The 12689-nt window shown below is 36.1% G+C and overlaps 1 protein-coding gene across 4 annotated transcripts in view; it reads left to right on the top strand.

Moving 5' to 3' along the window:
* Positions 1 to 12689, top strand: part of SEC24D (SEC24 homolog D, COPII coat complex component) — a 110504-nt gene that overhangs the window by 69922 nt on the left and 27893 nt on the right. For all 4 annotated transcript variants that reach the window (XM_028848745.2, XM_028848744.2, XM_078002217.1 and 1 more), the window contains exons 11-13: positions 5067 to 5191; positions 10036 to 10227; positions 10809 to 10902. In XM_028848745.2, the coding sequence (XP_028704578.2) occupies positions 5067 to 5191; positions 10036 to 10227; positions 10809 to 10902 (411 nt within the window). The remainder of the gene's footprint in view (positions 1 to 5066; positions 5192 to 10035; positions 10228 to 10808; positions 10903 to 12689) is intronic.

The following is a 12689-nucleotide window of genomic DNA, read 5'->3' as shown; positions in this document are numbered from 1 at the left end:
TCTGGGAACAAAAGTCTTAGTATCTTCAAACTCTGTTATCTGGAAATATTCCAGAAGTCTAATTGATGGGAAATCTCGCCCAGCCAGGCAAGGAACCAAATAAAAATTGTACATTTTGAAGAATTTTTCGTAAGCATAATCTTCCTTTTATTATTCCAAGTAGAGTTCATAATAAATATGCTGTAAACATCTTCAAATTTAATTATAATTTAAAATGTAAATGAAGTATAATGATGAGTTGGCTTAGCTATTCAGACAATGAAAAAGCTTATTTAATTTGTACGTGTATTTTTTACACCATGCACTTGGAAAGAGGAATTACAAAATCACATTTTCCTATTCATCTTGGCTCATCTTAATGTTGATTTTAGATAGTAAAATTAACATTTATTGAACATTTACCATGTGTCAAGCTGTAGGCTAAATTCCTTCTATGTATCGTATCATTTAGTCCTCACGGTGAACGCATGTGGTGCGTACCATCATTATTTGAGGAAACTTGGGCTTAGAGACTGCGTAAGTGCCAGCTTCAGGCCATACATCCAGAAAGTAGTGGAGCCAGACTGAAAACCGTATCTGTGTGACCACAGAAACCCTATTTTCTAATCAGTACATTGTGTATACGTGAGCAAGTATTAACACAATCATCCTGGAATTGCCTTGGAAAAAAAAAGGCCTCAGCTTTGTCATATGACTGAGAGTTCGTCATTAATAAGTTTATGGAATATAGCTACATGGAAAGTGTACTTGAAATGTGAAGTCTCCTTCCAAGTCAGCTTTTTTTTTTTTTTTTTCTCCTGAACAAAAATGTAGTTTCTTCACTTAATTCACTTTGACATTACCAGATGCCTAACATGTCTAAGGTACTTGTCTGTGTGCCGTAAGGCATAACAAAATTAGCAGGATGATAAACCTGCTCTCAAGGTACTTACAATGTATAGACCTGATAAGAAATGTAAATAATTTTCATATAAACTCAAATATGATAAATGCTGTAAGAATAGAACAATCATAGTGCCATAAGAAAACAGGATTGGGAAGGCTTCATAGAGGAAGTAACATTTGAGCTGATTAAACTATGAGCCTGGACACGGTAACTAGAACAGTGAGCAGAAACAATTTCACAAACATATTGACAATTTACTCAGATTTCTTTAGGGGCTAGGCAGACATTGTAGATGAAGTGACGTGGACCGGGATAATTACAGAGTATATTCCCCCTTCCCTCAAAACACATTCAAATTCAAATATATTTTGAAACACTGTGCCAAGCAAAACACTTTCCAGCCAAATTCTTGGCTTAAGCCCACTAGTCTGTGACTTCTGGATAGGAGATATTTTGGAAATGTCAGCCACTTAAATTGTTGGGAGAATGCGTATTGGGAATAATGGGAAGTAAAGCTGGGACGTTGTTTTGAGACACACAGTCTATCTTTTTATTTTCCCCCGGGTCCAGCATCGTATCTTTGATTTCTTAGGTTTTTATACATGTTTGTTAAATGAGTGTCATGGTAGGTCTTGAATGTCAGGCCATTGAAGAACTTACATTAATTCAATAGGCCATGAGAACAATTAAAGGTGAAGGTGGAGTTGTTCCATTCATTCATCCATTAACTCAGTCAACAGTTGATGAGCACTCTTTGTGGTGCCATTCTCTGTGCTAGGCTCTGAGGACTCAGTAAACTTCCTGTTCTCAGAGAAGGTAGTATTTGTGATCTGTATTGAGCCTCAGACAGTTTATTCTGACAGCAGTCTGTATAATGAGAGGAGATATTAGAGGCAAGGGTGCATTAGAAATTAATGTAGTCGTCCAACTAAGAGAAAATGAGGGTAGTATGGTAATTCCCCAAAAAAATTAAAAATAGAATTACTGGCTGGGCACAGTGGCTCATGTCTGTAATCCCAGCATTTTGGGAGGCCAAGACGGGAAGATCACGAGGTCACGAGTTTCAGACCAGCCTGGCCAACATAGTGAAACCCCATCTCTACTAAAAATACACACATACACATACAAAAATTACCTGGGCATAGTGATGGGCACCTGTAATCCTAGCTACTTGGGATGCTGAGGCAGGAGAATCGCTTGAACCCGGGAGGTGGAGGTTGTAATGAGCCGAGATTGCACCACTGCACTCCAGCCCGGGTGACAGTGCAAGACTCCATCTGGAAAAAAAAAAAAAAAAAAAAAAAATGAATTACCATATGACCTAGCAGTTTCACTTCTGGGTATATACCCAAAATAATTGAAAGCAGAGTCTCAAAAAGATATTTGTATATCCATGTTCATAGTAGCAGTATTCACAATAGCCAAAAAGGAGGAAGCAACCAGGTGTCTATCGACAGAAGAATGCATAAGCAAAATGTGGTATATACGTATAATGGAATATTATTCAGCCTCAAAAAGGAAGGAAAGTCTGACCCATGCTACAACATGGATGAATGTTGAGGATGTTATACTAAGTAAAATAAGCCAGCCACAAGAAGGATAAATATGGAATGATTCTATATGAGGTATGTAGAGTAGTCAAATTCCTAGAGATAGAACATGGGATGGTGATTGCCAGGTGCTGCAGAAAGGAAACAGAGGTTGTTTAATGGGTACAGTTTCAGTTTTGCAAGCTGAAAAGCATTCTGTGATGGATGGTGGTAATGGTTGCACAGCAATGTGAGTGTACTTAATGCCACTGAACTGTACACTTGAAATGGTTAAGATGGCAATTTTTATGTTTTCTTTGCCACAATTAAAAATAATAGAAAAAGAGAGAAATTGAGGATCTAAATTTGGCTACTGGAACTAAAAGAGCCACATGGGCCTTCACAATTAACTGGTTGTGGATGCTAAATGAGGTGGACAAGTCCATGGAGACAGAGAGATTTCAAGCCCAGGTTATTTTAGCTTATTGTGTTTTTTTATAAGTTTCTTATAGGAAAGACCAGTATAGTGGGAGAAATGTTGTCATAATCTCTAAAATTTTGAGTCTACAGTGCTGGCAGAACTTTTATATGGATGTGTAGTTAATTGGAATGCTGGTCTTGAGCTCAAAGGGAATCACGATGAGAGAGAATTTGAAGAGTTGCCTATATAGAGGTGCTGGTTAAAACTGAGCAAATGAACAAGATTTCTGTGATGGACGTGGGTGGGAGGAGAGAAGTTGGGTAAAGATGAGAAAATGAAAAACAGAAGCAACAGTTAGAGAACTGGGAGAGGAAATGATGTTCCAGTGTCCTGGCAGCTAAGAGAGCCAAAGTGGTCTGGTGTGCCTAAAGTTGCAAAGAGATAGAAGAGATCTAGGATGAGAGCTGGATTTTTATTTCAAGTCACTGTAGTTTGCAGTCTGGATGGTTCAGTGACCTTAAAGAGAGCAGTTTTAGTAAGTTGGCATGGAAAACCAGCATTTTATAGAGTACATACATGTTAAGCTTGGCTGGACAAAGCCAGCTGGATTGAATGGGTAGGGTAATAGATTAAGAAAGCTAATGATAAAGCCCTGACAGTTACCTAGGCGCAAGATGACAAGCTTTCAGATGGTTATGAGTAGGGATGGGCCAAAACATCGTTAAAGAATCATTCTGAAACTGAAAACAATGGGACTCAGTTATTGAAGGAAAAGGAACAGCCAAATCTAATTTCACACTTTCAAGCCTTGAGTTGGCATATAGTGATGTTATTCCCATATAGAGAAATGGGAAGAGAATGTGATTTAGAGGAATGATGAACTAATTTTGAATATTTCAAAAACCAGTTATAGTGAAGCATTTCTGTAGAAATGTGCAAATTGGAGATATGGAAAATATTCCATGAGGAATTGGTAATGCTGATAGAAGAGATTACAAGAATGGTACAGCACACTTGGGTTTGTCACAAAGAGGTTTTGGTTTAACTAATGGAAATGGCTGTTATTTTCATCCGTTATATATGCTGATATAAATCAGCATAAGTCTATGCTGTGAATTAAAGTAGGTGTGAATCAGGAATGATTTGCAATAAAAATTATTCACATAGACCGCAGAGTTCCTTCATTTCTTTGTTGGTCTGATTTTGGTAAAAGTTTTCAGGATGATGATTTTTAAGTCCTATAATTTGTTTTTATTTAAAATGAAGGATTTTGTTTTAAAAAGTTATATCTAGCCTTGTAGTGGATATAGAATAAATCAGTAAGATAATTTACAGACATTGTTGTCTAATTTTAAAATAATTACAATACAATTTTAGAACATTTTTGTTTATTTATTATAAAGTTAAAAATTAAGTTGGTCTAAATTCTTTATTCTGTAGTGTAGGTCACTAGAGTTGTTTGCCTGTGGCTCTCTTTTCTAAATATTTTGTAAGATGCAACTGAAGGATCACTTCCTAAAAGCTGTTTGAACACCAGCCAGTAAAGGGAGCAGCAACTAAAAAACATTTTCATAGCAGCTGCTTTATGTCACAGTGATTGTTTTAAACAGATAAAAGGCTAACATTCTATGTTACCACAAATATGTAAAAAACTAGGTCAGTGCTTAAAAATATAGTACAGTTTTTAAAAGTATACAGTTATATTTTCCTAAACAATTTCATATCTTTAAAATGGAAAGAGCTGATAGAAGAAGAGAGTCTAAAATAGTGACATCCAAGTTAATGAAGTTTTATTACAGTTTCAAAAACAAACACTATTATGTGTACTCTTTTTTAGCATAATTTGTTAGTGTGCCAAACATATTTTGACCTGTAAGGCAGAGAGTTACAAGCAAGTCTGGCCATAATTCTGTACTTTCCCTTCAGCAACTGTAATAATAAAGCTTTGCAAAAGTGAACCTTCTGTGCTAGATGTCATAATAGTGTCTAATTCAATACTGACCCAAGTCATACCCTGAAAAATAAACAACAACTTTTATCTTTTTAATAGCATCTGAAACCAGATGCTCTAGATATTCTGGAAAAATGATTTAATTCCACAGATGCTATATCCTAAATATTAAATGAAACATCTGATAACTTTCAAGAATTTCTGATGAGTATTGACATTTGATTATGCAATGTATTTACTTTATATCTATTTATGTGATGTGTTTGCTTTCCTATATAGAAGAATAAGCCTCCCAATCCACCAGCCTTTATCTTCATGATTGATGTTTCATATAGTAACATAAAGAATGGACTTGTCAAGCTCATATGTGAAGAACTGAAGACCATGCTGGAAAAACTTCCAAAGTAAGGGAACTGTCATTCTTTTTACAACTTATACATTATTGCCTCATTAATTTATTGGCCAGAAGATAAGTGCTGAATGACCAATTGATATTTTTTGCTAATGAGGACATTGGGTAATTAGTCATAAATCAAACAACACCATTGTTTTGAGTCCTTAGAAAGTTAGAGTGATCTTTTGTACAAAGCAAAGGAAACAAACTGGTAAAAAAAAAATGCTATGGTAAAAAACATTCAAAGTACATTATAAATTATGAGAAGAATCCCAACAGTGTGATGGAAAAGACTTTGGAGGTGTTACTCACTTTTCAAAGCATTGATTTTCCAGTGGAAACTAGTAGTTGCTGAGCATGGCAGAGTTCGAAGGGATGACAGGAAACTGAACTGTTGTCTTATGGCAGAGATGGTGGATTTTTAAGCAGTTTCCTTTTGCCCTTATGATAAGCTGTCCAACCCATTTGCAGCTTTACTGCCTCTGTGTCCTGTAAGTTAACAGCCTGAGATGCACCACATTCCTTGCCATTGCAAGAGGGCAGCAAGGAAAGGTGGGAAACTAATTCTAATAGCTAACAGATGAACATACCCTCGACCTTAGTCAAGACTTCAGACCGTGTTTTAAAAAGGCTGTTTGGCATATTACCTGCTTTAATACAAAGAAGTAAATCAAACTGATGGCAATCTTACCATAAGAAATATAGAGGTACACACATGCACAGCCCAAAACAAATTTCAGGGGAGAAAAAACAACCAGATTTGTTTTGAAAGATAAAGAGGAAAAAATGTATCTTGGCTTGAATAAAAGCTTTTAAGAGAGATACTTAGAAACTAGCAGGGAATAACTAGCACTATCCTTTTATTTTTCTGTCTTATTACTAATATTAAAACTAATATCAAACATGGCTATTTTAAAATTATCTTATTATAAAAGCTAGTTGTTTAGGATGAGGAATAACATCTAGTAAGGAGATTCATGGGCAGGGAGAATGCCATCCCTCATGCGAGGAAATATGAACAGGCTGGGAAATGTTGTCTGTAACTTAGTCCCTATGTGTCCCATCCCCTCCCTGAACATCAGCAATCTTTGTTCTGGAAAAGGATGTTTTTCTGGAGGGTGGGATGTTGGCTTCAGCCCTTAGAGCTCCATGAATCTTTGGGTCCCCACCCCTCTATATTCTTTGCACGTATGACTGGTGCTTTGGGAGATGTGAGGCTCAGATAAACGAACTCTGGACCTCCCAGGAGTAGTTTTGTTTGTATCTGTGAAGCTGAAGTCATAATATTTTCAAAGATGGTTTGGGAAAGCAGTGGGGATGTTTAAAAAACACCGAGTTAATTTCAAACTAAATTATAAAATGAAGAACGAGCTGGGAGCAAGTTGAAGATGGTGGCATAAGAAAGGCATCTGATGCCTGCAGATGTGTTTGCGACTGTAGTTTCCCTTACCCTATTCTTAAGGAAACTTGAGAAGTATGGATTTTCTACTGAATATGATATATTTTATTACAGAACTCTCTCATGGGGCTGGTTTAATCTGAATTTTGAACTTGATTAGCATGAAAGAAAACTACTCTAATTTCTGGAAATGGTCTTTCTCTCTTTTCCTTCTCTCAAATGAATCCATTATCCTAGACAGTTACTTCACCAGTCCCTTGTTCCTTATCAACGCTGGTGATATGAAGCTAATAGCCTTTGATATAAGTTATGAAATCACACTCTTTCCTTTGGTGTCATTATAACTTTATGTCCCATTGGAGCAGAGATGTGTGACTTTGTAAAGATAGGAGAAAAAAAATAAAAGGATACTGTTGGTTATTCTCTGCCACTATTCCGATCTCTCTTTTAAAAGATTTTATTCAAGCCAATTACCTTTTTCTCCTTTATCTTTTAAAACAAATCTGGTTGTTTCTTATCCCCTGAAATTTATTTTGGGCTGTGCATATGTGTAACTTTGTTTTTTTAATGGTAAGATTGTCATCAATTTGATCTACTTGCCAAACAGCTTTTTGAAAAGCACAGTCAGAAGTCTTGATTAACATTTTAGGGTGTGTTAATCTATTAGGTGATCTTTGGAAAAAGGAAGGCCTCATTCTTTACTATTTAACTTTGAATTTATACCTTTGGCCTCTCAAGGTCGCCAGACTTTTCTGACTTCTCTGGAACAGGAAAGAGAAGATTTGAAATGTTTCATCTGTTATTCAGCTCAAACTCTTTAGTTAATTTGGCTTTTTTTTTTTTTTTTGTCTGTCTGTTTTTAATGCTGCTGTAACTAAAATGTTCCCAATGCTAGATCTTAAAATTTTCTGGTTCATCTAGTTACTAATGTCTTCCGTATTGCTGTGTCAGGTTCATTCCATGATGGGGCAAGCATTGAGAGAAGTAATCATTGAAAAAAAGAACATCAACGTATTAGTCTTTATGAAATCTCTTATAACTTCACAAAACTTGTCTAGAATTAATATAAAGGAGAGGCTGAAAATTAGTTTTCTTCTGGATATGATTTAATAAGGCAGTGATACTGTTGAAGAAAATTTTAGGACAGTTCTGTTTCTCAAACAAATTAAAAAAAAAATTCCCATGGAGACCAGGACTAATATTTTGCAATAATGTAGGATGTTCTGATTAGATGCTTTTAAAAAACATTAATTTCGATCTTAAGTGAACCCGGTGAATCCCAGGATACTCCTTTCCCGTCACTTGAAAATGTCCAAATCCAATGGGAAATAGTAATCTAGATTTTCCTCTGTAGATTTTCTTTTGTGTCTTTTGCCTTAGTTGATTCTAAATTAACTATTAAAAGAGAATAAAAGCCCTTTGTGATTTGCTGGGATATTTTTCACCTAATGTCATAAAAAGTTTTACTGGGAAATGGGAGCTTAACTAGTGGAGTGCTGGTAAAAAAAAAAAAAAAAAAAGCTCTCAAAAAAATAAATAAATAAATAAATAAAGCCTTGACTTGTAGTGTTAGCTCAATCCATGGTGTCAGTGCTTCTAGCCAGGCTGGTTCTAAACTATCAGGGTGACATCACTAAACTGGAGTTGGGAAAAAATGTATACTATTGGGTTATCAGTTGGGGCTCTAACTTGCCATCCCAAGTCCAGTTTTTCACCATCATTATAATCATCCTCAATAAAATGTCGAATTCCCCACATTGTACTCGACCCTCAGGGGACAGAAAACATAAGCTTTGGGTCCTGCCCTTTATTAGCGTGTAGTCAGGGATTCATGAAATGTTTACTAAAAGGTACCTTATGCTAAGAGCCCAATGAGAATGATTTATAGGTGTTTAGAAGAGGAAATGACTTCTAATTGGTAGCATCAGGGGAGATTTCACAGAGGAGGAAGAATTTGCACTTGGTTTTGAAGAGTAAGGTTCAAATGAATCGGGTGGGGGTTGGGGCAAGCATGGATGCAGTATAGCATAGTGGTTAGTTGCATAAAGTTGCACCATTTAGGATATTGAGGTGTGTGTGAGTGGCTGTGTATGTGTAGTTAGAAAGAATAGGGAATTCTCATTTCTGAAAGCTTTGCAAGTGTCCAGAATATAAACAGTTTCCAAGTGCTTTTGGAAGGGATTATGAGAATCTATTTAAACTGCCCAGTGAAGAACAAATACCCTCAGTTAGTGAAGGAAATAGAGAAGAAAACACAGTTCAGAGCCAGTACCTTATCAGCCTGTACTCTGTTGACATATCAAAGAAATTGGTAAGTCTGCAGCAGAATCAGCAATTTGAACTTGAGATACTTCCATCTAGATACTTCCATTTTCCTCTCCCTTGTACTCGAGTAACTCTTTAGGCCATGTAGAAAATTTAGAAGCTGGGCAAACCAGGTTCCTTTTCAAGAAAGTTGTCCTTTAATCAAAATAAATTATGCTGACATCTAATGGTCAAAGAAAGTGGCATGTATGTTTTGTGTCTTTCCCTTAACCATTGAGCACTGCATAATATTCTCCATTGAAAATTAGTAAGGGCATCAGTAGTATCTAGGTGTTTTCTTTTAGAGGAGAGAAAAATAGACTGTACAATGCACTCAGCAAGCATGAAACTGAAGTTCAGACCATGAAATTCTGAATGTACTTACTATAGACTATAGACTGGAATGACAGCATTCATGCCTTTACACTTAGAATACTAAGGCCTCATTTTGGAATTCCTTAAAAAAGAAAATCTACTTTTTGTTAAAGTTTTGGAGCTTTGGAGCTTTTTAAAAGTGCTTTGCCATGACCATCATAAATGGTCACCTAATAACAATTACACTGTCATTTTATAAATGTAACTTACTTTATATATTTATACTATGTGTTTATAAGTTTATATAGTTCCCCAAATCTATCCTGTTTTCTGTTGAGATTCTCTGATGTGTAAGAAAAGAATCAGAGAAGAGGAGCAAGTGTTTTCTCAGTAAAAGCAGCTGTCCTCTTAGTAATATGAGTGTGGCTTCCTCATCCCTTGCTTCAAATATTCCATTTGTTCTTCTGACCTTCTGGTGACTTTTGAGAGAGCCTTGTTTATAAGGAATATAATAAGCCTAGCTTATTCATGAAAAAAGCATTATTGTTTTCTATAGATTGAAAATAAATATGTTACAGAAATATGAACAAGTGTTTACTTGATTTTTACCTAGAATTTTGAGGATTTTTTTCCTTATCAGTTTATTTTTGTAGTAACTCCTATCCCCTATTGCCATGACTAGTATTGTTTACACCCGGTAACAGAAAGTAAGACAAAAACTTTAAACATGTCTTTATGTATTTTATAGAAGACACACTTACTGAATTTCAGATAGAAACCTCCTTTTCATTCTAAATTTATAAAGCATCTCAAAAACTTTTTTTTTTTCCTTACAGGGAAGAGCAAGAAGAGATGTCTGCAATTCGAGTGGGTTTTATCACGTATAACAAAGTTCTCCATTTCTTTAATGTGAAGAGTAATCTGGCCCAGCCTCAGATGATGGTGGTGACTGATGTTGGAGAAGTCTTTGTTCCTTTGTTGGATGGTTTCCTTGTCAACTATCAAGAATCTCAATCTGTGATTCATAAGTAAATATCAAGTGTATTATAATTTAAAAGTGAATCAGGTGTCTGTCTTTAATTGCACCGTGTTTTGATTCAATCATACATTGTTTTATCATTAGCAAGGGGGTTTTAAGACATGGATTATTAAACTCTATCATTTGTGTTAAGTCCGTCTTTTTAAAATATAGACCAGTATCTAAGAGAAAGAATTTTTTAAATACTCACATTCAACCCTATCGGTTCTTCCTCTTTTTCTGGAAAGGTATTGCAAGGGAGCTACTTCCTGTATGTGGATGAATGTATTAATGATGATGGTCATAACTGAAGATATAGCCACTGTTCCAAGAATTTATGGTCTAAGAGATCAGTAATGCAGTGAATAGAAAAAATATCTACAAAGAGTGATTTTGTAAATGTTCCATTCAAATCATAGATTTTGGTGCCAAGCCATGCTAAGATATCATTTCCTAAGGAAAATTACCTATAGGTGTTGGTGTCAAATAAATACCATATGTGTTGAGGCTTGAAATGTCAGTGATTTAATGCTTGAAATGTATTAAAATATGCTAAACATTTCAAACCTTTTGCTTACTCATGTCTTTTAGTTTGTTGGACCAGATTCCAGACATGTTTGCAGACTCTAATGAAAATGAGACTGTCTTCGCTCCTGTCATCCAGGCTGGCATGGAAGCACTAAAGGTGAGAAGAAGCCACTTCCGATTACTAGTAAATAAATTTTAAAAACAGAGAGACAAAAAGAAAGAAAGTTTCATTTATGAAAGAAAATACAGTCTTCATTAAAACACGTGGGTCACTAGAGGCTATTCCAAACTTCCACTCAAATCTCAGGAGGAAACGGCCAAAACCACAGATTGCCCCCAGCGTGTCCATTCCAGCACTGTTAGCATCTGAGCAACTCATTTTGCCAGGATTTCCAGTTTAGCTCCTCCCTCTGGCTTTTATATGAACTTTATATGGTCTATTTTAAAGTTAGTCCAACAGTATCAGATCTACCAGATTACCATATCACCCTCCACAGCCATGGAATTTGCAAACATGCCAGGCCAAGGTCTTGTGACAGCCAATGACAGAGATGTGCATGCTGATTGCCAGAAGCAGATGAGAGGTTGGCCATGTCTTCAGTTGGGAAGCGGAGCCCAAAATGACTCTGATCATTCTCATAGTAATGAAGACAGTAAACTGAAGAAGCCATAATGATTAAAAAGCACTCACTCTCGCGCCTGTAATCCCAGCACTTTGGGAGGCCGAGGTAGGTGGATCCCTGAGGTTGAGAGTTCGAGACCAGCCTAACCAACATGGAGAAACCCTGTCTCTACTACAAATACAAAATTAGTCATGCGTGGTGGCACATGCCTGTAATCCCAGCTACTTAGGAGGCTGAGGTGGGAGAATCACTTGAACCCGGGAGGCGGAGGTTGTGGTGAGCCAAGATCGTGCCACTGTACTCCACCCTGGGCAACAAGAGTGAAACTCCATCTCAAAAAAAAAAAAAAACCCTCACTCTAAATCATCATTATTACCTTAACACAAGAGTCAAACCACTTTGGCCATGACAGCTAGTTTCTAAAATTAATTTTAAAATGTTGTTGTTAAAGCTAAATTTAAATTAACTTTTAAAATAAACAGCAACGACTGTATTACAGAACTGAGTTTATGAAACACTTCCCACATAATTTTTTATCTAAATGCATAACTTGGTTCTAAGACAGCGATTCTTGTTGGGTTTTTTTAACCTGCAAGAGTATTCATTTATGGGATCAAAGGCTATTGTGGGTATCACTCAAAAAGTCTCAGAATATATGTTAATTTAACATAAAAATTAATAACAAATATTATATCATAAAGCAACTTGAAGATATTAGGGCTCACCTAACAGAAGCAAACAAATAATTGGTTGGTCTTCAGAAAGAAGGGAATTTGTTTTATTCCACGTTACTACAAACAAGTACCTTCTGTTTCAGTTTGAAAGGGTTGTTTTTGTTGTTCTTCTCTCCTCCAGTAAGTTATCTAGAAATGCATATGTAAATGTTCCTGTACACAATAAGTCATACATCACCATACAAGTCTTTCTACTCTAAGAAGTCAGGACTGGGAATAATATTACGTTCATGGATTAGTGTGTGAAAGGAAGGATGAGTAGATATTCATTAGCTACTATTTCACCAATTAAGAGAGCATAGTAAAGTAGAATTGTACAGCCCAGGCTGCCAGAGGATCTGAATGTAGAGTCCCAGCTCAACCCCATATTTCATTTCTAAAAGGGAACAATGCTGTCTTACAACAATGGTTTCCACACTGGTAGTCCACAAGAGGTCTAGAGGCTGCTTGACAGCTTACAAGGAAAAATATATAAAGCACATTGTGTACATGCATTCTATGTATCTGAAATTTGATACTAATTATGATACATTATGAAAAGCACTATGTTCTTAATAGCCATGTTCTCCAAGGTTGCTCTTGCGGTC

This window comes from Macaca mulatta, chromosome 5 (genome assembly GCF_049350105.2).
Source record: "Macaca mulatta isolate MMU2019108-1 chromosome 5, T2T-MMU8v2.0, whole genome shotgun sequence".
NCBI lineage: Eukaryota > Metazoa > Chordata > Mammalia > Primates > Cercopithecidae > Macaca > Macaca mulatta.
The sequence above is the reverse complement of the archived record's forward strand: the minus strand, read 5'-3'. Positions and strand labels throughout refer to the sequence as shown.